The sequence below is a fragment of the Oryctolagus cuniculus genome, chromosome 4 (assembly GCF_051225735.1).
Source record: "Oryctolagus cuniculus isolate XC-2025 breed Fujian yellow rabbit chromosome 4, ASM5122573v1, whole genome shotgun sequence".
Classification (NCBI taxonomy): Eukaryota; Metazoa; Chordata; class Mammalia; order Lagomorpha; family Leporidae; genus Oryctolagus; species Oryctolagus cuniculus.
Genome location: NC_142870.1, coordinates 175857569 through 175882275, shown reverse-complemented (window position 1 = coordinate 175882275; position 24707 = coordinate 175857569). Strand labels below are relative to the sequence as shown.

Below are 24707 nucleotides of genomic sequence, written 5' to 3'. Positions count from 1 at the left end.
GCCGCGGCAGCCATTGGAGGGTGAACCAACGGCAAAAGGAAGACCTTTCTCTCTGTCTCTCTCTCTCACTGTCCACTCTGCCTGTCAAAAAAATAAATAAATAAATAAATAAATAAATGCTGAAACTCAAGAAATAAGAATAAGGAAGATGGCCAGTGCTGCAGCTCAATAGGCTAATCCTCCACCTAGTGGTGCCGGCACACAGGGTTCTAGTCCTGGTCGGGGCGCCGGATTCTTTCCTGGTTGCCCCTCTTCCAGGCCAGCTCTCTGCTGTGGCCCAGGAAGGCAGTGGAGGATGGCCCAAGTGCTTGGACCCTGCACCCCATGGGAGACCAGGAGAAGCACCTGGCTCCTGGTTTCAGATCAGCGTGGTGCACCAGCCGCAGCGCACCAGCCATGGCGGCCATTGGAGGGTGAACCAACGGCAATTAGGAAGACCTTTCTCTCTGTCTCTCTCTCACTATCCACTCTGCCTGTCAAAAAAAAAAAAAAAAAAAAAAAAAAGAATAAGGAAGACAATATGACCTCCCCATGGGAGTACAACAACATTTCAGTATTAGAATGTGTAGATGAGGCCGGTGCCACAGCACACTAGGCTAATCCTCTGCCTGCGGCGCCGGCACACTGGGTTCTAGTCCCGGTCGGGGCGCCGGATTCTTTCCCGGTTGCCTCTCTTCCAGGCCAGCTCTCTGCTGTGGCCAGGGAGTGCAGTGGAGGATGGCCCAAGTGCTTGGGCCCTGCACCCCATGGGAGACCAGGAGAAGTACCTGGCTCCTGCCATCAGATCAGCGCAGTGCACCAGCCACAGCGCGCCAGCCGCGGCGGCAATTGGAGGGTGAATCAACGGCAAAGGAAGACCTTTCTCTCTGTCTCTCTCTCTCACTGTCCACTCTGCCTGTCAAAAAATAAAAAAAAATTTTAAAAAAAGAATGTTTAGATGAGAGATGATGAAATGCCTGAAACTTTATTCCGAAGATTAATCACAGAATTACTGAAAAGCCATCAGAATCAAATCCATGAATTAAAGCAATCCATACATGACATGGATAAAAATTTTTCCCATGAAATTGATATTTTAAAGAGAAATCAAAATAAAATATTAAAAAAGAAGAATTTAATAGCTCAAATAAAAAATACAGTGGAAACTATTAAAAATAGACTTGGTGAGGCAGAAGAATGAATATCTAAGCTAGAAAAGAAATCTTTGGAAATTTTTCAATCAGACCAAAAAATTTAGAAAAATTCACAACAGTGTTAGAGATTTATGGAATACTATGAAATGACCCAACATATGGGTCTTAGGAGTTCCTGAAGGTATGGAAAGAGAGAATGGATTAGAAGGCCTATTCAGTGAAATAATTACTGAAAACTTCCCTAATTTGGAAAAAGGAAGGGATGTCCAAGTACAGGAGATGCATAGAACTTCATATAGACATGACCAGAAAAGATCTTCAGAATGACACACTGTAGTCAAGCTTTCAACAGTAAAATAGAAAAGATTCTAAAATGTGGAAAAGCCAGATTACTTTCAGAGGATTTCCAATTAGACTCACAGCTGACTTCTCATCAGAAACCCTAGAGGCTAGGAGGGAATTGAAGTACATAGTTGAAGTCTTAAGAGGGGAAAAAAAAATTGTAACCCAGAATAGTGTACCCTGAAAAGCTCTCATTTATGAATCAAGAGAAAATAAAGACCTTCCATAAACAGAAATTGAAATAATTTGTCACCACTCATCCAGCATTACAAAAGATGCTTAAGGATGTGCTACACACAAAAACACAGAAAGACACTCATCATTATGAAAGAATCTGAAAGTAGAAAATATCCCAGTAAAAGTACAAAGGAAATCCAAAGTAAACAACAGAAATATTAATAGAAAAATGTCAGGGTGCCATGATATTTAAAAGAAATGTTAATGTGGGGCTGGTGTTGTGGCATAGCGAGTTAGGCCGCCTCCTGCCGTGCCAGCGTCCCTTATGGGCACCAGTTCAAGTCCCAGCTGCTCCACTTCTGATCCAGCTCTCTGTTATGGCCTGGGAAGGCAGTGGAAGATGGCTCAGTCCTTGGGCCCCTGCACTCCCTTGGGAGACCCGGAGGAAGCTCCTGGCTCCTGGTTCCTACCTTCGGATTGGTGCAGCTCTGGCCATTGTGACCAGTTGGGGAGTGAACCAGCAGATTGAAGACCTCTCTCTCACTCTCTCTGCCTCTCCTTCTCTCTGTGTAACTCTGACTTTCAAATAAATAATAAATTTTTTTAAAAAAGAAATGTTAATGAATCTAAAGGGAGACATAGACTCCAACAGAACAGTAATGGGGCACTTCAATACCCTACTTTCATCAATGGCAGATCAACTAGACAGAAAATCAACAAACAAACATAGCTAATTGACACTATGGACCAAATGGACCTAACTGATAACTATACAACTTTTCACACCACAGTTGCAGGATCACATTCTTCTCATGGAACTTTCTCTAGTATAGACCATATGCTAGGCCATAAAGCAGGTCTCAGCAAATTCAAAAAAATGTAAATTACACCATGCAGTCCCAAACAAGACAGATATCATATGTTTTCCCTGCTCTGGGGTAACTAATAGAGTCTCTCCAGTGTGATGTTTAGGATGAAATGGACATTGTGAGATGTGATGATGGTTTACACCCTTATCTCTTCTGATGAGGAACAGTATATTGCTTCTTCATACTACTTGTTGAACTCTTTACTTAATGTAGGGTTAACCTTACAAGTGTAAAGTAAACTGAAAATTCATCTTTGTAAAAATTAAGAGTGGGAATAAGAGAGGAAGGAGGAAGGATTTGAGCATGGGCTGGAGGGAAGGTAAGGTGGTATACTTAGGAAGCATCACTATGTTCCTAAATCTGTACATATCAAATACATGAAACTTGTATAACTTAAATAATTTTTAAAAATGTGGCTGTTATTAAAGATACGCAAAGTAACAAATGGTGGTGAGGATGTAGAGAAAGAGGAACTCTTACACACTGTTGATGGGCATGTAAAATAGTTCAGCCACTATGGAGATTTCTTTGAAGTCTGGAAATAAAATTGTCACATGATTCAGTAATCCCACACTGAATATGCATTCAAAAGACATGAGCACACTGTATCAAAGATATACCTGCTCCACTATGCTTATTGCAGCACTGTTCACAATAACCAAGATATGGAATAAACCGATGTATCCACTATCAGTTGAATGGATAAAGAAAATGTGGAATATATCCATGATGGGGCTACTATTTGGCCATAAAAAAGAATGAAATCCTGTTGTTTGCAGTAACATGGATAAAATTAGAGAATGTCACATTAAGTGAAATGAGTTAGACACAGAAAGACAAATGCCACATGTTCTCTTTCATTTGTGGGAGCTAATAAAAATTCATTCTAGGCCCAGAAGTTTGATTACAAGAGGCTGGGATTGGTGGGAGGGATAAAGTGTGTTTGAATAAAAAAACTGGAAGCTAGGTGTGTTTCATTAATTAAAACAAATATACTAATATGAAATGTCAATAATAGGGCAAGCTAGGTATGGTTTATTGATCATGACAAATATATTACAGTAATTTAAGATGTTAATCATAGGGGATGCTGTTGTGGGGAATATACAACTCTGTACTACTTCACAATTTTTGTTTCATAAATTTAAAACTATTCTGAAAAAATGTAAAAAGTTTTAGGTATTCAATACAGATGCATTTTTTCTCAAGTATTTTCCATGTATGGTTGGTTAAATTCATTAGAATGCTAGACCCCTGGAGATGGGGGGGTGGGGTGGTAAACTGCAATTACTTTAATTAATATAATTAAAAATGAAAGAGACTTGCCTGCAAACACAATGAGTCTGAGGAACTTAGTAGCTGTCCTAGGCTTGGTTTTCTGGAAGCAGAGCCTGAGACAAAGATCCTGGAACTTCTAAATACTTCAGGGATTGCTCTCGGGACAGGGAAGGGGGGAATGAGGAAAGCAGTGTAGGGCAGAGGCACTCGCAAGCATGTGGGCTCAGTGGCAGCCTAGCTAAAGCCTGACCCCGCGAGAGATCTGGAATTTGGATTGTACCACAGAGCTGTGCTTTAAACACCCCAGCTGGTCAGCTTTGGCTAAGGGCTTGAGGCTAGCCCCAGTCCCTGGGCCAGTAGCCTTCTGCTTAGCTGAGGGTAATTCTCTGCGGTGGCTGAAACGCAATAGCTTTGGACAGTAACAGTCACCATTCCCGGCAGTTTCCTGGTAGGGGTGTGTCGGTAGTAAAAGGCACTCAGTATCTACTACACTTGATGTGATCAAGCATCTGATGAAAATCTCCTGGGCAAAAAATCATATTCTGTGAGATGCTAATCCATTGCAAATTATGACCTGAATGACTAGTTGAGAGTTGAGAGTTAAAATTAGCACAAGTAACACCACCGCTCTCCTTGGTTCACTCACCAGGGCCCGTAAGGATTCCGTCTCAGCCTGGAGGCTCTGGACTTGGCACGACGTGTTGTGCAGCTCCACCCTGAGGGCAGCAGCCATCTTCGCCTCCTGGGTTGGGGCCACGCAGGCCACCTCAGCCTGTTGCTGTGGGGAATCAGGTCTCAGTATGAGCAGGGATAAGTCAAAATTCTGAACCTAATCTTCCTTCTCAGTCTTTCTATCCTCCGATGCCTGCCTCTGACCACAGTCCCCTTTTTCCTACAGGTTCCTCACAAAAAATGCATATAGAAATCCAGTTGTTTTGAACACATAATGCCTTCAAGTGGAATAACATTCAAAAGAGCTCCTAAGGAATATTTATTCCAATTTATTTCCTGAGGAATATAATTCCTTTTTCAGTGCATCCTAATTATCCAGTTCTGTTTGCAATTTCCTATACCCCTTCCTGAAATACTTCCCATATTTATAAATAAATATTTATGACGATATACTTAAAACATAAAATGGCTTGACATATTCTCTTGGTTTTAAAATGCTTTTTCATATATGCATAGAAATGTAATGAGCATGAGGGTAATATTCTATATTGTCTGTACATTAAATAAAAGATGGTCTATGAGGTTTTCAGGGTGCTACTGTTTCCATCTGATGAGATGTTCCATTTTCTGGATTTTTCTGGGTTATGATTACTTTCAGTTCTTTTTTCTGGCAATAAATACAAGAAGTTACAGCAGCTATCCAAGTTCATCACCAATTGTTTCTGATCATTTTCAAGTATAAGCATTTTTTAATTTTAAATAAACTGTATTTTAAAATAATAATAAATACTGGCCGGCACCGCGGCTCAACAGGCTAATCCTCCGCCTAGCGGCGCCGGCACACCGGGTTCTAGTCCCGGTTGCCCCTCTTCCAGGCCAGCTCTCTGCTGTGGCCAGGGAGTGCAGTGGAGGATGGCCCAAGTACTTGGGCCCTGCACCCGCATGGGAGACCAGAAGAAGCACCTGGCTCCTGCCTTCGGATCAGCGCGATGCGCCGGCCGCAGCAGCCATTGGAGGGTGAACCAACAGCAAAGGAAGATCTTTCTCTCTGTCTCTCTCTCTCACTGTCCACTCTGCCTGTCAAATAATAATAATAATAATAATAAATACTTAAAAGGTATCACTTATTAGTTACTTTACAATAATCTATGTCATAGAGGTTATGTCCATCTATGGTTTCCATGTGACATATAATGGTGTGCTAAGAGGCATCTGTTCTCAGGTCTACATTCATTTACAGCAAGTTAATAGGTTGAAATCAGTCATAGTGAGGGTATGGACACCATCAAAATTGGAAAATATTACACATCAGGAATTGATTTGTTGTTTTGTTTATTGCCTGGACTTAAGGATGAAGAAAATGTTAATTATGTATATTAAAATTATGTCATGTCTGTAGCACTATGTCATAAATAGTACACACACACACACAAGGGAGTGTTCTTCCAATATCTGAAACTATTTATTGGACTCAGCAAAGAAACTACGAATATCGTTGATGAATGAACTCATTGACATCAACAAAAATATCAACCAAAATTTATGTCAGAATCATTCTCATTTATCAATGGTGTCAGTGGCTTCTTGTTCAACCAGAAATGAGTAAACAAGCATTTCTTGTGTCCTGGTTTTGTGACACCACTGTTTCTAACAGTTTCGCATGTTACAAGCTTGGCTCCCAGCATGGTGACTCCAAGAAGTAGGGGGCCCTTTAAGAGACAGAGCCTTTGGGCAGTTAATTAGGTCATCGGGGCACTGCTCTTGGAAGGGATTAATAGTTCTTGGGTGACTCCAGAACTGCATTTGGGCTTCCCGTCTCAGTGGGCATTTCTGGGGCTAGGCTGCTGACCAAGGCCATCATCACAGGCCGCTACCTGGTCTGTGCCTCTCTCAACACAGTGAGTGGCTTCTGTTTAGTGTACTTGCCAGCCCGAAAACAGTTCTATGCAGTGTTTCCCTGCATTCCTGGAATACCAGCATGTTTTTTATGTGACTGTTGCATACAGCTTTTATTTAAATCAATTCACTATTTCTTTGCAATTAAGTACGTTTACAAAGGAAAGTGGGGCTGGAGCTGTGGTGTAGTGGGCTAAGCCTCTGCCTGTGGCACCAGAATCCCATATGGGCACTGGTTCAAGTCCTGGCTGCTCCTCTTCTGATCCAGCTCTCTGCTATGGCCTGGGAAAGCAGAAGAAGATGCCCCAAATGCTTGGGACCCTACCCCAACGTGGGAGACCTGGAGGAGGCTCCTGGTTTTGGATCGGCACAGCTCCAGCCATTGCAGCCATCTAGGGAATAAACCAGAGGATGGAAGACCTCTCTCTCTGTGTCTCTCCCTCTCTCTGTAACTCTACCTCTCACATAAAATAAATAAATAAAATCTTCTTTAAAAAATTTTTTTAAAAAGGAAAGTATGGGGGACAGGCACAGGACACATCAGTTAACATCTGATACAATCCTGTATCAGAGCACCTGGCTCAAGTTCCAGCTTCCCACTTATGCACACACTGGGAGGCAGCCGGTGATGGCTCGGATACTTAGGACCCTGCCACCCACATGAGAGACCCAGATGAAACTCAGGGCTCCTGGTCTCCGTCAAGTCCAGCCCTAGCTGTTGTGGGCATTTGGGAAGGAAGCAGCAGAGGAAGACTTCTCTCTGCCTTCAAGCAAAATGAAAATAAATACATTTTAACTTTAGCATGCACCCACATAATCTAGCAATCCTATGGAATGCAGGTTCTGATGTAGAGGATCTGAGGGGGTCTATTTCAGCTCCCAGGTGCCTGGTCCATGGAAGCAGAGCTCTAAACTCCACAGAAACAGATAAAACAATATCACTTGCCATAGACATCAGATAACTGAAAAGATTAAGAGTTTCTCCTTGAGTTTACGCAAGAACTGCATGGCCATTGAAGCTGCTCTCTTTGGACCAATTCCCAGGCACTACCGAAGCTACCAGTGGAAACGAGCAGCGAGTGGCTTCATGGACAAATTGTCTCTGTTAGCTACAACTAAACAGACCCTGGTGGAAAAAGCAGCAGAAGAGGCTCTGCCATGCCCCCTTCCCTCCCTCCTCCTTTCTTCAGGGGCAGTAACTACATCTGTAAAATGGGAATAAAAACAGCTTCTGCTTTGGAGGCTTTCATGAGAACTGAACAAGTAGAAAGGGTGGCAAAGGCCCAGCATTGTCACCTTGCACGAATGGTGTCTGTCCACGTGAGAATCAAGTGTTCCTGCCTTTTTCTTATACAGCGTGATCTCCTGAGAAAGGGGCCACCCTGCAGACTGAGGGCCTCCAAAATTCCTAAAGGAAAATCATTGGGATTAAAATGTTATCCGGCTAGCGCCGTGGCTCACTGGGCTAATCCTCTGCCTTGCGGCGCCGGCACACCGGGTTCTAGTCCCAGTTAGGGCGCCGGATTCTGTCCCGGTTGCCCCTCTTCCAGGCCAGCTCTCTGCTATGGCCAGGAGTGCAGTGGAGGATGGCCCAAGTGCTTGGGCCCTGCACCTGCATGGGAGACCAGGAAAAGCACCGCCTTCAGATCAGTGTGGTGCGCCGGCCGCGGCGGCCATTGGAGGGTGAACCAACAGCAAAGGAAGACCTTTCTCTCTGTCTCTCTCTCACTGTCCACTCTGCCTGTCAAAAAAAAAAAAAATATGTTATCCACTCTATTCCTGAAGTTTAGGTATCCTAACAATGACAGAGTGATTTCAGTGAGCCCACAGCTCCACAGAAGTTTTAAAGAAGGGCTCTGAGATATCTTAATGTGGCCAAGGTCAGAACAAAGCAGACTTGTGTGCAGGATTCTCTTGTTTATATCTCTACAGAATGGAAAGATGCGTCCTAGGAACAGGTGAATCAGAGCTGACTCTACACTGATTTCCAATGGTGGCCTTATAAAATTTTATTTATTTATTTATTTGACAGGTAGAGTTGTAGACAGGTGAGAGAGAGACAGAGAGAAAGGTCTTCCTTCCACTGATTCACTCCCCAAATAGCTGCTACGGCCGGCGCTGTGCTGATCCGAAGCCAGGAACCAGGTGCCTCTTCCTGGTCTCCCATGCGGGTGCAGGGGCCCAAGGACTTGGGCCATCTTCTGCTGCTTTCCCAGGCCACAGCAGAGAGCTGGACTGGAAGAGGAGCAACCGGGACTAGAACTGGCGCCCAAATGGGATGCTGGCGTTGCAGACCGAGGATTAACCAAGTGAGCCATGGCGCTGGCGCCGGTGGCCTTTTTAAAGCCTATGGAAAAAGCTTTCCATGGTGCGCTATTGTGGTAAAAGATATTGATGTATAATAAGGTATATTTATTAGGTCTTTGTGCCTTCTAGCCCACCAGAGCTCCTAGAGCCCTTGTAAGTTCCTAAGTGACAAGAGCTCACACGTTGGTCCCCCGACCAGCCTCAGCGCCTAAGATTGTTCCTGCGCGTTATTCCTAACAATCCCATCTCAACCACACTCGACATTATGTTAATGACATGGCTTCTGGTTCACTCCAAAGGGTGAGGTGCTTGCTGCCAGGGGAACTGATCCCCTGATGAGGAGGTTGAAACTTCCAGCCCCTCCTCTGTACTTCGGGAGGGCACAGGGACTTGACCACCAACATCCCATGATTGGAGAAATTCTGCTTAGGTAAAGAAGCCTCCATAAAACCCCAAAAGGATGGGTTTGTCAAGTTTCGAGCAGGTGAATGAGAGAGGTTCTGGAAGGATGGGGCTCAAAGCAAGGGCATGGGAGTGCCACACCCCTTCCCATGCACTTGCCCTATGCACCTCTTCTATGTCATTTCTTGATTTGTGTCCTTTATAACAAACCTGTGAAAATGAGTAAACTGTTCTCTGAGTTCTGTGACCCATGTGAGAAAGTTAGCTTATCTAAGGAGGGGTCGTGGAAACCTCCAGTTGCTCAGAACAGTAGGGCCAGGCTCCCAACTGACAACTGGAGTGGAGCAGCCTCGTGGGGCAGAGCTCTCACCCTGAAGGACCTGGCAATAACTCCAGGCAGACTGTGCCAAATCTGATTTGAACGATACTGTACCTGATCTTAGCCAAAAGGCCGAGAAGTGATGATTTGAACCACAGAACGTTCAGATGGTGTCTGGAAACCTGCTTGGTGTGAAAAGACTAACACATCTGTTGTGCCAAATAAAAATTACAAGAGGACATTGTTTTGTGCCAATAGATGGGGATAGAAACCAAAATAGAGGCATTCATGCTAGAACTCCAGGTCATTAAAATGAGACTAAGCTATGGATCTGACCTTCCAAGAAATCCACATCAGAGAGGTAACAGCCAACTTTCCCAAACAGGTCTGTTTCAATCAACCTGATAGTGAAGTTCCTTTTGCCCAAATCCTTACACCAAAAGGTAGCCTGGAGGAACCTGAGGTTAGCCAAGCAGTTGTCTTTCTATTGTTCTGTCTCCCTGTCCCCAAGGAGAGTAACTTTGAAAGGATCAATTCAATTTTTAATTTCATTTCTGCTCCTTGCAACCCTTTTCTCTGTGTAAACCAGTCTCTCCCGCTCATTGGAAAACTTACTGTATTTTATGGACTGAAGTATTACCCAATTCTAGAGTCAAAAATAAAGCCAATTAAGATGGCTAAATGAAATTGTAATTTTGCGCTTTGACAGGCCTATAAAGTCTGTGAGAATCTAGGAAGAAAAGATACATTTTTTCCATCTACACATATAACCAGGAGGTCTGGAGTTATGCACATAAAGCAGGGCAAGCTGTCTGAGATCACTGAGGCTGCCCTGGGTCTGGAACCACAGCAATTGGACCAGGAGAAGCCAGTCTCAGTGAGACCCCAGAAATTTCCTGGTCGTGATCCTCCAGGCACTGAACCATGTGACTTCAGAAGCTCCGAACACTGGACCCCGAGGGTTCCTGACATCCAAGAACATCACGGCTTCAGGAAACGCGGTTCCTGCCCTCACCCTCGCCAGATCTCTTCCCAGCGTTTAGTGAGTGTGAAATAGCAAGAGAACGGGCAGGTAAGTTGTGGCAGATGTGGATGGCATCTGCCTGTGCCCCTCGGGCCTGCACACATGCAACTCCCCAGGCTCCCAAGGGCAGATTCTGCCTCTTTGCCTGCGAGCTTCCTCAGAAGCCCTTGAAAGTCACTTTGCCTGCAGAAAACAGTGGCTGAGGGAGAGGGGATGAGCGCCCCAGACCTTGCCTTCTCCCTCTCCTGCATCCTGTGCCTCTTTCTAGAATTCACCTCGGTCACCCTCAGTCTGCCACGGCAGCAGCGTCATGATGTGCGCTGTTGGCTCCCCTCTCTGCTTCTCCTGCACTGGATTTCATCACTACCCTCCAGCTTCCAAACAAACCACCTCCACTCCGGTGTCTGTCTCAGGATCTGCTTCTGGGGAACCCTAAACTAAGATGTAAACTAGTCATGCCAGCTAGCTATCGGCCTCCTTGTGCTGAAGGAGAGCTAAACGCATGCGCATCACTTTTGCAAGAAAGCGGTGTGTATGCTGAGTCACTTCACATTGGCACTTTGCAGCTGAAAACCAGACAGGAGATGCTCAGGGTGGCAATGTCAGTCCCAGGGGTACGGCTGCAACCGCAAGACCGTTTATTGGGGGATTCTGCCTGTCGGTTCTGATCTTTGCTGGTCATCAGCGAAATGGGCTCCTTCTCAAATATTTCCTGAGCTGCCTGGCAGCACTGACTGAGCTAAGTCGAGTACGGTCTGTTTTCTCTAAGCTGTAGCTATTAAATGCTTCATTTAAAAAATACCACACAAACGAATCTGCTCAGAGTTAATGACTGAGTTACTGCTGGGCTGATTCTCAAAGGGGTGAGGGGTAAATAATAATAACTAGCGTTTTTTTTTTTTCCCCACACTAGGCAGATTTGTTCCCAATAATTACAGTGGCCACTCCCTTTACCCAAAGGAACAATCACTACAGTGTGCTCTGCACCCCAAGGTGGTGAACCATGAAGCCAGTGAGGCCTCGGAAACAGAGCCAGGACAGAAACCATGCGGCTCGGTGCAGGCGAAAGTTCCCTGGACCGGCAGTCAGAGAGCTGAGCCACTGCCAACCGGCTGTGACCTTGAGAAGTCAAGCCCACTCTCTGCCTCTCAGTTCCCTCTCCTCCGAACTGATAGAACGCAATGAGGTGGCCCCAGGGTCATTCATAGTAAACATCCATGAATCTCTTTAAAAATAGGCAGTGGCCCAAAAGCAAATCTGTGGGCTGACCCCGTTTACCTCGGTGTGGCTCCCTCTCCAGGAGCATGGGTGGGAGGGGGAACTCCATTGTAGTGAGTTGCTAGGCACTTTCTGCCATCGAAAGTGTTTGCAGTGACCTGGCAGACAGAAAAGATGCTACGGGGGCTGAAAAACAGGGGCATGAAGGATGTTTTCTGGGCAGAACACATTCAAGTGAGCCAGAGTCAGCGAGGGCTCTGCTGGGAGGGAACGTGCTAGAAGAAAGGACAGAAACGTCTCTCCTGGTTTCTTTGGTGGCTCTTGTACCATCACGACTCTCTACCTGCCTGTTAGAATTATCCAGAGAGCTTTTTAAAAACTCTAAAGTTGGCCAGCGCTGTGGCTCACTAGGCTAATCCTCCACCTAGCGGCGCCAGCACCCCGGGTTCTAGTCCCGGTTAGGGCGCCAGATTCTGTCCTGGTTGCTCCTCTTCCAGGCCAGCTCTCTGCTGTGGCCCGGAAGTGCAGTGGAGGATGGCCCAAGTGCTTGGGTCCTGCACCCACATGGGAGACCTGGAGAAGCACCTGGCTCCTGGCTTCAGATCAGCACGGTGCACCGGCCACAGTGGCCACTGGAGGGTGAACCAATGGAAAAAGGAAGACCTTTCTCTCTGTCTCTCTCTCTCACTGTCCACTCTGCCTGTCAAAAAACAAAACAAAACAAAAAACCTCCAAAGCCCCCTCCCCTCTTCTGACTTAAGTAGACTGGATGCAGCCTGGAGCAGGCATTTTTGAAAGTGCTTTCTGAAGCTTGTGCTGTGTCGCCAGGATTGAGAACCCCTGGACGTCAGCCGAGAGTTCACAGGAAGCCCCCCCTCCAATATCTGCTTTGTTTTCCCCACAGCTGCATATGTTCCTCCCTCTTCACTTTCCATTCTCTGCCTTGTAATTCTAAAGTCACGGATAGACGGGAGACGGGGGAGTGGAATGGAGAAATGAAATGCCTTCCATTTCCTGGCTAACTCCTTTAGCACTTATGAAGTGTAATGAACATTGCTTTCTGCCATGCACAGAATCCACACTCCCTAAGGAAAACTCGAGATGCACCCAAAAACCAGAGAAAGAGGATGCCAAACCGAACCACTTCTAGCACCATGAACATGTGGGTTTCTGCTTTCCCACTTTGGACGCCTGGTTTCTTTGTTTGAATGCTACCCCTTGCTGCTTACATACCAGGGGTTGGCAAACTGCAGCATGCAGGCTCTAAAACAGAACACGGGCACGCTCATTCATGACTGTTGTCTGCCAATGCTCTCACACTGCAGTGGTAGAAGGCAACAGCTGCCTACAGAGGGTGCCCGGCCCACACAGTCTAAGGTTTTTTATATGGTCCATGACAGAAAAGGCTTATCCACCCTGGGATAGCCAATTCTGTACTCTTTTCCTCCATTTTACCTCTCCAGATGAGCATTTTCTCTTGTCATTCTCCATGTGTCATTTTTGGCAAGCGCCTGACGTTTCACTGCACATTGCAGGGTTAGGCAGATGGCTCAGTCTTCCTCCCCTATCATCAAACACTTGGAAGGCTTTGCTCCCAATCTCCCCTCTTCTAAGGCCTCAGTGAGTAGATGTGGACATAAACTGCTTGTATTTCCAATTATTTATTTAGGATAATGTCCAGACTACTCAGCGGTCCGGGAGGGGCACTGTACCCCACATATGCCCAGAGCAGTGCAGGGCAGGAGCGTGTGTTTCCCATAAAGCAGTAGAGGACCTGCACCCACACAGACTCACCAGGATGGGATAGCGATCTCATCATTTTAAACGCTGTCTGCTTTTAGAGAGGTAAACCACATGCTACCGTTTTAATTTGCACTGCTTCTGTGTCTAGTGAGACTGAACATGTTTCTAAGCAGTTGTGTTTATCTTGCTGCATGTTTACTTTTTCATCTCTGCTTGGCCTCCTTCTGCACAGGGCATAGTGCACGGTGCTGGTCCTGTGTCTCACCTTAGCTTGGAGCAAGGCTCCTGCTTCCACCCGGTTCTTTTCGACATCTCTCTCCCACTGAGTTCTGATGGCCTCCAGGATGCCATCCAAGCCAGGACCAATAGGAGCATCGATCTGCTCAAGCTCAGAGCCGGCCAACTGTGTGTACAGCACCTTCACGTCCTGAAAATGATGGCACATACCGAGGGTGAATTCCAGAGGAGAAAGAAGGGACACAAAATTCTATCGGCAGAGCCCCACCTCTGCAGGTCATACTTTGGCTTCTCTTCCTGCTTGCACCAGACATGGGGGCTTCACCGAGACTGGCCAGGTCTCTGGTTCTCATTCCAGATAGGCAACATACTGTCTTTTTCCAAGGATGCAATTCTTAGGTTGGTCTTCACAGACCCAGACCCCAAGCAAAGCCAACATGAGTAAAAATGAAGTAAGCATAAAGTCAGACTAAGCTTAAAGAGGTTTAAGGATAATCTGGGAGTCATTAGAGGCTTACTATTGAGCAGGGGACAGAGGAAGTGAGTTTATGGTTTCTGGTTAGCTTCAGGCTGCACACGGCTGTCACTTCCCAAAGTGAGCCTTGTTAAAGCAAGTTTCAGTTCTCCCACTGGGAGCAGCTGACAAATCAGCCTGCAAAGAACTCGATCACGTAGTTGCTGGAGTTCCCTTCAGGCGCAAAGCCCTCTCCTAACCTCAGTAAGGAGTGTGTGTAGACTACAGCTGGCATCTGCTGTTAGTTACGGTGTTTGTCCTACACGGGGCTGAAGGAAGGATCTGTGAGGAGGGGGAGTCAGCACAGATTTCCATCACTCACCTGTGCTTGATCCTGTTGTCCCCAGCCCCATCTAAGTACCAGCCCGGTCCCTGAAACTGTGTGTTTCAGGCTGCGGGGACCACTGACCCACCACAAGGGTTTGAAAGCATTTGCCCTGAAGCTTTGGGCAACCAAAGTAGAGAGGCACAGATGAGTTCCCATGCCCTGAGTCTGGAACCACAGCCGGACAGGTGAGGGCCTCTGAGCCTCTTGGCTCCATCAAGCCCCGCCCACCTACCTCTTCCTAGTTCCCTCAAGCCCCGCCCACCTACCTCTCCATAGTTCCTGTCGAGCCCCGCCCACCTACCTCTTCATAGTTCCTGGACAGAAAGCCGAGTTCTTCCCTCAAACTCTCGATTTGATTCTCCAGATCCACTTTTGTCGAATTAGCTTCATCAATGACTTTGTAGAGAGAGTTGATTTCCTCTTCTGCTGCCTTGCGAAACGGCTGCTCATTTTCATATCTGCCAATATAATAACTTAATCAGCAAAGCTGGGTACCCCCAAAAAATGAGATCATAAATGCTACCAACAAGCCAATGATGTGATAACTACACAGTGAATGAAAAATCACTGTTCCAACGGCTCTGAGAGTACCCTCGGTGCAACTGGTACTTGCTGACTTACTAGAATAAAAGCAACACACCCCGCTTCCAACAAGCCAGCCTCATGGGGTCCTGCGCCATGAGATCCAGTATCTGTTCATGGCCGCCCCCAGTTGTCTCCCCACCTGCAGACTCTCTAGCAACCTGCTGAGTATCAGACTGGGCATCCTCGCCTGAGGGATGTGTCCTCTTCTAATACGTGAAGCGTCAGGACAGTGGCTGCAGCGCCAAAGGCTGCCTGCCGCCGGCCCAGCGGAGCGCGAAGAGGGACCCGGGTGAGGTCGGGCCCCAGACGAGGTGGGACTCAAGCACATGGGAGAGTTCGTGTGTCACCTAAAGGGGGCCGACTGCCCAGCTCTACCCCGTGACTGCCTGTGGGAAGGGGCTGTAGCAGGGTGCCAGTTCTCTCCGGAGAAACAGGAAACCAGAATTTAATGAAATGTCCGGACTCTTTAAGCTTCACAAATTATGCAAGCACGTGTGGATATACCACATACACACCCCCCACATGACGTGTGGATATACCACATACACACACCCCCCACATGACGTGTGGATATACCACATACACACACCCCACATGACGTGTGGATATACCACATACACACACCCCACATGACGTGTGGATATACCACATACACACCCCCCACATGACGTGTGGATATACCACATACACACACATACCCCACATGACGTGTGGATATACCACATACACACACCCCCCACATGACGTGTGGATATACCACATACACACACCCCCCACATGACGTGTGGATATACCACATACACACACACTCCACATGACGTGTGGATATACCACATACACACCCCCCACATGACGTGTGGATATACCACATACACACACCCCACATGACGTGTGGATATACCACATACACACACATACCCCACATGACGTGTGGATATACCACATACACACCCCCCACATGACGTGTGGATATACCACATACACACACATACCCCACATGACGTGTGGATATACCACATACACACACCCCCCACATGACGTGTGGATATACCACATACACACACCCCCCACATGACGTGTGGATATACCACATACACACCCCCCACATGACGTGTGGATATACCACATACACACACACCCCCCACATGACGTGTGGATATACCACATACACACACCCCCCACATGACGTGTGGATATACCACATACACACACCCCACATGACGTGTGGATATACCACATACACACACCCCACATGACGTGTGGATATACCACATACACACACCCCACATGACGTGTGGATATACCACATACACACACACCCCACATGACGTGTGGATATACTACATACACACACACCCCACATGACGTGTGGATATACCACATACACACACCCCCCACATGACGTGTGGATATACCACATACACACACCCCACATGACGTGTGGATATACCACATACACACACCCCACATGACGTGTGGATATACCACATACACACACCCCCCACATGACGTGTGGATATACCACATACACACACATACCCCACATGACGTGTGGATATACCACATACACACACCCCACATGACGTGTGGATATACCACATACACAGCCCCCACATGACGTGTGGATATACCACATACACACACATACCCCACATGACGTGTGGATATACCACATACACACACCCCACATGACGTGTGGATATACCACATACACACACCCCCCACATGACGTGTGGATATACCACATACACACACCCCACATGACGTGTGGATATACTACATACACACACACACACACGACGTGTGGATATACCACATACACACACCCCACATGACGTGTGGATATACCACATACACACACCCCACATGACGTGTGGATATACTACATACACACACACACACACGACGTGTGGATATACCACATACACACACCCCACATGACGTGTGGATATACCACATACACACACACACCCCACATGACGTGTGGACATACCACATACACACACACCCCCCACATGACGTGTGGATATACCACATGCACACACCCCACATGACGTGTGGATATACCACATACATACACCCCACATGACATGTGGATATACCACATACACACACCCCCCACATGTCTGAGTTTGTCTTCTCGGAGCCATCTCAATCCTGCTTTTCAAAATCTCTGGTTTGTAAGGATGTAGCATGAGACTTTCTACCTAAATGCCTTCTTCATGGAGATTATGTAAACACTTCATCTTTCAGGGAACTAATCCCACCCCTTCAGCTAAACCAACGCCCCAGCCCCCAGTCAGTGGGCTGGGTCTCCACTGACCTGAGCTGGAAGAGTGCCCCACATGCCTCTGCAGTTCTGTTTTGTTCACCCCTCCAGGGAGCCCGCCCCTTCCTCTCCCCCCCCCCGCCCCCGCATTATGGGAGCTCTTGAGTCCCCTCCAGACTGATTGTGGCGAATCCCGTAAGGGTCTGAAATATTCTGAGCGACTCCACGGCTGTTCTCAAGCTTCCCACTCTGTCTCGCTGTCCTCCTTCCCTTCCCCTCCACGTTTTGAAGTCTTCAGCCAGCACCTCTGGGTCTGTAACACTCACAACTGTCTTGTCCTGACTTGCAGGTCACTCTGGCCCAGCTTCATCCCACAGTTGCTGTCTGGTTGCTCCATCAGCAGCTCAATCCAGCTCGCTCAAAGCCAGACTCATTATCTACCCCTGGGTTTTAACCCCGCTTTCCCTGCCCAATTTTCCTTTCTAGTAAACACAATGACAAGTCTTTTCAATAAGCCAGGTCCAAAGCCTGATCTTTCTTTGCCTTCTCATTCCAGGTTGCACATGTAGATAACTGTTAAATCCTGCTGATCTCCTTTGGTAAGTTAAGTCAGCCCAAATCACCTTGTGCCCTGACTATAACGCCATCCCGGTTGTGTTCGCAGACCTACAGTCCTGCCCATGAGTGACCATCCTTATCCACACCATCACTCTTCCGCTCAGAAGCCGTGAGTGTGGCCCTCCAGCTCCTCAGTAACCTGACCTCACCTCACTTTCCCTGTGCTGCCTCCCAGCACACACCCTGCCTTCCTCAGCCAGTGCCTGCACTCCTCCGCTCTGCCTCTCCTCTGCACCGATGTAAAGCTGCCTTTCAGGCCAATACCAGGTCATGGGGAGCCAGCGCGCAAACCCCTGCTGCGGTCTGCTCTGCTCTCGGGTCATTCCCAAGCTCCTTGGTGTGGCTGCCAAGGTCTTGCAGGGCAGGGCCTCTCTATGGTTTTCAAGCCTCATTGGTTGTCTCTCCTTTGCTCTCTCTGTATGCCCTGGCTGTGACAGCACCTGGCAATCCACTCGTGTGCTATGCTTTCCCACACCCTCCTGCCCCTCGGTCGCACCTCCTTCATTTGCCTGGGCAACTCCAACATGGGCTTTAGGACCCACATTGGCCATCGCCTCTTTTGTCACCTCTCCTTGTCCAGGTAGAATGTCCCAACATGTGCTCATCACAGCGATGGCATGGCCATTCTAATCCCGTTGTCTGGTGACTCCTCTGACTTTCCCACTACACTGAGCTCTGTGAGGTCTGGAATCACAACCAAGTCACTTTGTTCCCAGCACCTGGTAAGGGTCCTTGCCCCAAACATTTGTTGAGTTTGTTTATTCACTCATTTAACAGATATCTGCAGAGCATGTATCCTGGCTGGGCACTGTTATAGGTGCTGGTATTTTAATGGGGACCAAGAGATCAAGCACCTGCTTTAAGGGAGTTGCATTCCACTGTTGAGTGGATGATGTGTGCATAAATGAATAAATGCACCAGTGAATAAATGGGTGAATGGAACTTCGTCACATTCTACCTTAATTTCAGACTTGGTCAAATTCCACCTTAAATTCAGTGTGAATGGCTCTGCATCTGCAGGCATCTATCTTTCATCACACAAAGGCTTTCGGTGGTCAGCATGAGGGCTGTGCCTCTGTGTGCATCCATGATCTTGCCCAGTGCTGGGCAGCTCCCAGCTGGGGGGAAGTCTCCTTGACTCCAGGGTGGCCATCATTGGAGATCCACTGAACAGAAGGAAAACTGAATCTTGTAGGTTTGTCTTCAGGGATAAGAATGGAAATGGGATCATGATCTTGCCCTGAGACTCCCAACCACATGCTTTTCCTCTTTCATTTTTGCCAGTTCAGGAGTAGCAATCCCATCACTCAGCCACGTGCCCAGTACCCAGGATACCGTTGCCCTCAGAGTCACTGTGCTCATCCACCCTTGTTTTACTTTTCCATCAGGGCAGGGTTTCCCAAATGCCACTCATCTTTACAACTCTGCCCTAGATGCATATCTCTGTCATCACTATTCATGTTTTTCTAGAAATGGATCTACTTTAAATATGAATATTAAAATATAACAGCTCTTTGTATCAAATAAATTTTAAATTGCTACTATAAAATAGTATTACTACAGTGGAAAAGCAGCCTTGTGGGTTACAAATAGAATGTAAAGATAAAAATAAATGTCACTTAAAAATAAAATGCTTATCCTTATACCACTGGGCAGCACGCACACACACACACACACACAGGTAGGAAATACTCTTAGACAAATGAGTGGCTCTCTGGGAGCAGTGCTGTGGTGTAGTGGGTAAAGCTGCCACCTAAAATGACAGTATCCCTTATGGGCACTGGCTCATGTCCCAGCTGCTCCACTTCCAATCCAGCTCCTTGCTAATGGCTTGGGAAAAGCAGCAGAAGGTGTCTCAAGGGTTTGGGCCCCTTCCACTCACATGGGAGGCCAGGATGAAGCTCCTGGCCATTGAGGCCATTTGGGCAGTAAACCAGTGGGTAGATCTGTCTCCCTCTCTATATATAACTCTGACAAACAAATAAATGAATAACTCTTAAAAAAAAAAAAGCCAGGGCCAGCATCATGGCATAGCAGGTTAAGCTGCCACCTGCAGTGCTGGCATCCCATATCAGCACCAGTTGAAGTCCCAGCTGCTTCGCTTCTGACCCAGCTCCCTGCTACTGTGCCTGGGAAAACAGAGGAAGATGGTCCAAGTACTCGGACTCCTGCACCCACATGTGGAAGCAGCTCCTGGCTTGTGGCTCGTGGCTTTACCCTGGCCCAGCCCTGGAATGCACCAACAAATGGAAGAACTTTTTTTCTCTCTCTCCCCATCCCACCCCCCGCCCCCCCACACACACCTCTGCCTCTTCCTGAGCCTCTCACCGTAACTCTGCCTTTCAAATAAAAAAAGGAAAAATCAGTTCCCCTCAAGCGCGGTCCCTGCTCCTCTGACTGACTGCGAGGCTGTGAGGTGAGCATGCTGGCTTTTCTCAGCACCCGGCCAGGGTGGAGAAGTATCTTTGTACAGTAGTGATTGCCAATGCGTCCTATGGTGGACCGGCAGGATCAGCATGGCTGTTAGGAATGTAAATTGAGAGTACCCTCCCGACCTTTGGAATGAGAAACTGAAGGTGGGCATAGCCACCCGTTTTCTGGAAGGCCCCATTTAGTGGTTGCATACATACCCCAGAGGCTGGGAACCTTTGCTCTAAACCAGATAAAATCTTTGCCCTAGGCCTGGTTAGTGTCCGCAAGAGGGGTGTGAGCTGGAGAGTGACAGCTCTAGACTCTCCCAGAGCCACTGTTATCAAGCCCCAGGCTCCCGCAACACTGGGGGTGCAGGGGGCAGACGCGGGCGAGCACCAGTGTGCTACCCAGAACCCAGGCACGGGGGCCTGTCTCCTGCTGCCCAGCATTACCTCTCTTTGAAGTCATCGGCGCCGGCCTGGATGGTCTCTGTCTGCAGCATGAGCCGGGCATTCTCCAGGACGGCCTCGCCCACCTGGAACGACACACAGCAGAGGACACAAGGCCGCTCACCACCGGGGCTGGCGTTGGCACAGAGGCTCTGGGGAACTTAAAGCACCTTGACCTAAGTGTCCCTCTCCAAAAAGTGGGACTCAGAATGACAATCACCTCAGAATCAGCCCTTAAAGCATTCTGGTCTGGCTGAAAAGCCCACAAGAGCATTTCAGGCATGGAAAACCAAGACACTGCGGCAAAAAATGACCTACATGAAGGACATCTGTGAGTGAGATCCCAGCGGAAAGAAGGGGCCATCAAAGGAGGTACTTTCTCTGAAGGGAGGAGAGAACTTCCACTTTGCTTGTGGCCTTGTCGAGTTGGTGGATTCAAAAGGCTTCCATAGGCTAGGCAGCTCACGTCACACATAAGAGTGTTAATTGTTAAATCAACACAGGAGTCACTGTGCACTAACTTCCCATGCAGGACCTCTGTCTTCAGAGAGTTGTTTTAAGAGAGTTAACTATAAAATTTGTTCTCAAAGATTTATTTCGTTTTTGTGTATTAAGTGGAGGATATTCTTATGTCCCATAAGTTTTAATTATGCCTAACTGTCCAGTCCCATTGCTTGTTTTCTTAGGTACTTCTTTAATTAATGGTAAAATTTGTTCTGAAAGACTTACTTTCTTTTAATGTATTAAGTGGAGGATATTCTTACGTCTCAAAAGTTATAGTGATGTCCAAGTGCTCACAAAAGATGTATCACCCGTGAGTGCTTCTTTAAAGTTAATAAAGATTCTCAAGAAAAAAAAAAAAGCGAAATTAACTCTGAGATGCAATGACTCTGAACAGCCATTGTCTCGACTGTTGAGGAACAGGGTTTTTTTTTTTTTTCATACAAATTGTTGAACTCTTTACTGACTATAGAGTTAATCTGTGTTGAAATTAATTGAAAATAGATCTTAGCGAAAAATAAGACTGGGAATAAGAGAGGGAGGAAGAGTGGTGGGAATGTGGGTGGGAGGGTGAGTATAGTGGGAAAAATATATCCCTAAAGTTGTACTTATGAAACATATGAAGTTTGTATTCCTTAAATAAAAGGTTCCTTTGTGGGGGGGGGGAGGACATGCGAGGAGTAGGTGGTAAAAAGAAGGTATGAGGAGGCTAGTGTTGTGAGATAGCAGGTAAAGCCGCCACCTGCAATGCCAGCAACCCATATGGGCACTGGTTAGAGACCTGACTGCTCCACTTCCAATCCAGCTCCCTACAAATGTGCCTAGGAAAGCAGTGGAGGATGGCCTAAGTCACTGGGCCCCTGACCCTCACAGGAGCCTCAGTAGAAGCTCCAGGTTCCTGGCTTCAGCCTGTGCCAGCCCAGGCTGCTGCAGCCATTTGGAGAGTGAGCCAACGGATAGAAGATCAATTCATTCTCATTCTCATTCACTCTCTCTCTCTCTCTCTCCCCTCATCATCCTCCTCTTCCTCTCTCTGTAACCCTGACTTTCAAATAAATATATAAGGCATAAATCTTGATATCTTTCAAGAGTTCTGAGAGTTAGGTTTTTGGAGCGAAGGGATTATTCAAAGGCAGACTGTTCGCGGCTGCTGTCCCCGTGAGGCATTTACTGCTCTCCAGGGAAGAGTTCTGGCTCCTTACATGGATTTTCGCTGACTGTAAATAGTAGCTCTGAGCATTTCCTGGCCATGGGTGCCTTGGAAAGGCTGATGAAATCTCTAAAGGAGTGTGAAGAAGGTTCTGTGGGGTGGAAATGTTCTGTAATGTACTGTCCACCCCGAAGGCCACCCGGGCTCCTGAGCACCCAGAATGTGGTGAGGGGGACTGCGAGCTGCAAATGTAACCTTCTTTCACTGTGACAGTTCACACAGAAGTAGCGCCATGTGGGAAGTGGCTGCTGTGTTGGACAGCATGTGAATAGGTCCCAGGGTCTCCTGGGACCTTGAACAGTGGGCTCAAACTTGGCTCCCCCAAGTCCTCCAGGGCCCCCCACAGGTAGGAATTAGGGGTCTCTCTCCTCAACCTGTATGCATTTTCTTTTCCATCACCAATAGGAAGTTTTATTTGTCACCATTAAAGTCTAACCCTTAAGCACATTCTTAAACTGGTGCTTTGTACCCGTCGTCTCGCTCTACTTTAGCTCCTGCTCAGCCCCAGTGGCTTTTCCAGGACTACACCGTTACCAGGAAGTCCCGTGAGTTTTCCCCATTCAAACTCGGGCTTCTTCAGCATTTTTACTTTTCTAACAAAGACATCATGGAGAAGATAAACAGATGGGCAAGCCTGGTCTATATCTTTCCCAGTGCTGTCTGGAATCAATTTATTGACCACTCCTTTTAAGCCTTTTTTTTTTTTTTTTTTTTGTACCTCCATGTCATGCTTTCCATCATCTTCTTCCAGATTTGGTGGACCTGTTGGTGCTGGGCCTAGAAAGTCTTCCGCATTCGATTGTTGCATTTTTAAGTAAAATCAACACAGAATGGAAGCAAACAACCATCTGTTGTCTTGACTTCAACACGAGCTTCAATCACGGTCGGCCACTTTTTGATCATGAAATGTATTTTGTCACGGGTAGGACCCATGTCGTGAAAGTTAGGCAGTTTTTGCCGTGAATAACCTCATAACCAGCTTGCATTTTCTAACTGCAACTTCGTCGCTCTGCAGGTCAGCAAGACTCACTTTGAAAATACCACCTTTGAGAATGCGACCCTTGAGACCAGCAGATGTAATTTTGGGTCCTTGAATCCTTGTGACTGGTGTTTTTCCAATATTGCTTATATTGAACATAGCAGGTGCTTTCACATCATGCAAATATTTCCTAGAAAATGGATCAACCATTTTTTTCTTGGTACCCTTTTTGCCACCTTTTGTAAGGCATCTGTCCTTGCCAACTGCCATGGTGGTGCTCAGAGAGCCAAAAGGCTTTTATCTTTATTAAGGATTTATATATATATATATATATATATATATATATATTTGAAAGGCAGAGTGAAAGAGAGAAAGAATGTTTCATCTGCTGGTTCACTCTCCAAACGTCTGCAATGTTCACAGCTGGGCCACAGCCAAATACAGGAGCCAGGATCTCCATCTTAATCTCCCACATGGGTGGCAGGGGCCCAAGCACTGGGCCATCTTTCACTGCTTTCCCAGGTGCATTAGCAGGAAGCTGGATCAGAAGAGGAGCCAGGACTCAAATTAGCTTTTCAGTATGGGATGCCAGCACTGCGGGCAGTAGCTTAACCTACTGCACCACAACGTCAGTCTCCATGCTAATTTCCCTGATGGCTGTTTTAATTTACATTCCTCCCAACAGTATACAGGGTTCCCCCTTCCCCGCACCTGGCCAACACCTGTTACCTTTTGTCGTTTTGGTAAAAGTCCTGCCAACAGGTGTGAGGTGGTAGCTCACTGCGGCTCTGATTTACATTTCCCTGATATGATGTTGCATGAACATTGATTTAATCATCTCACAATATCCCCTGCTGGTTCCTGTACTGGCTGCTCCACTTCCACCAGCTCCCTGCTAATGTACCTGGGAAGACAGAGGAAGGTGGCCCAAGTGCTTGGGTCCCTGCACCCATGTGGAAGGCCTGGATGGAATTCCTGTCTCCTGGCTTTGGCCTGACCCAGCCCCAGGCATTGTGGCCATTTGGGGAACTAGTGGATGGAAACTCTCTCTCTCTCTCTCTCTCTCTCTCTCTCCCTGCCTCCCTCCCTCCCTCCCTCCCTCCTCGCTCTCTCCCACCTTTCTCTGTGTAACTCTTTCAAATAAATAAACAAAAATATTTTTAAAACAGCAAAAAAAAAAAAAGAATTCAGTGCATGGCAGAGAAAGAGGATGGGATAAAACTGG

The 24707-nt window shown here is 47.1% G+C and overlaps 1 protein-coding gene and 1 pseudogene across 2 annotated transcripts in view; both read right to left on the bottom strand.

The window, feature by feature from the left end:
• BFSP2 (beaded filament structural protein 2) overlaps window positions 1–24707 on the bottom strand; it is a 48395-nt gene that overhangs the window by 4399 nt on the left and 19289 nt on the right. For both annotated transcript variants that reach the window (NM_001099963.1, XM_089330277.1), the window contains 4 exon segments: window positions 4446–4577; window positions 13646–13807; window positions 14761–14917; window positions 20796–20878. In NM_001099963.1, the coding sequence (NP_001093433.1) occupies window positions 4446–4577; window positions 13646–13807; window positions 14761–14917; window positions 20796–20878 (534 nt within the window).
• On the bottom strand, window positions 22954–23752 carry LOC100348188 (small ribosomal subunit protein eS1 pseudogene; annotated as a pseudogene).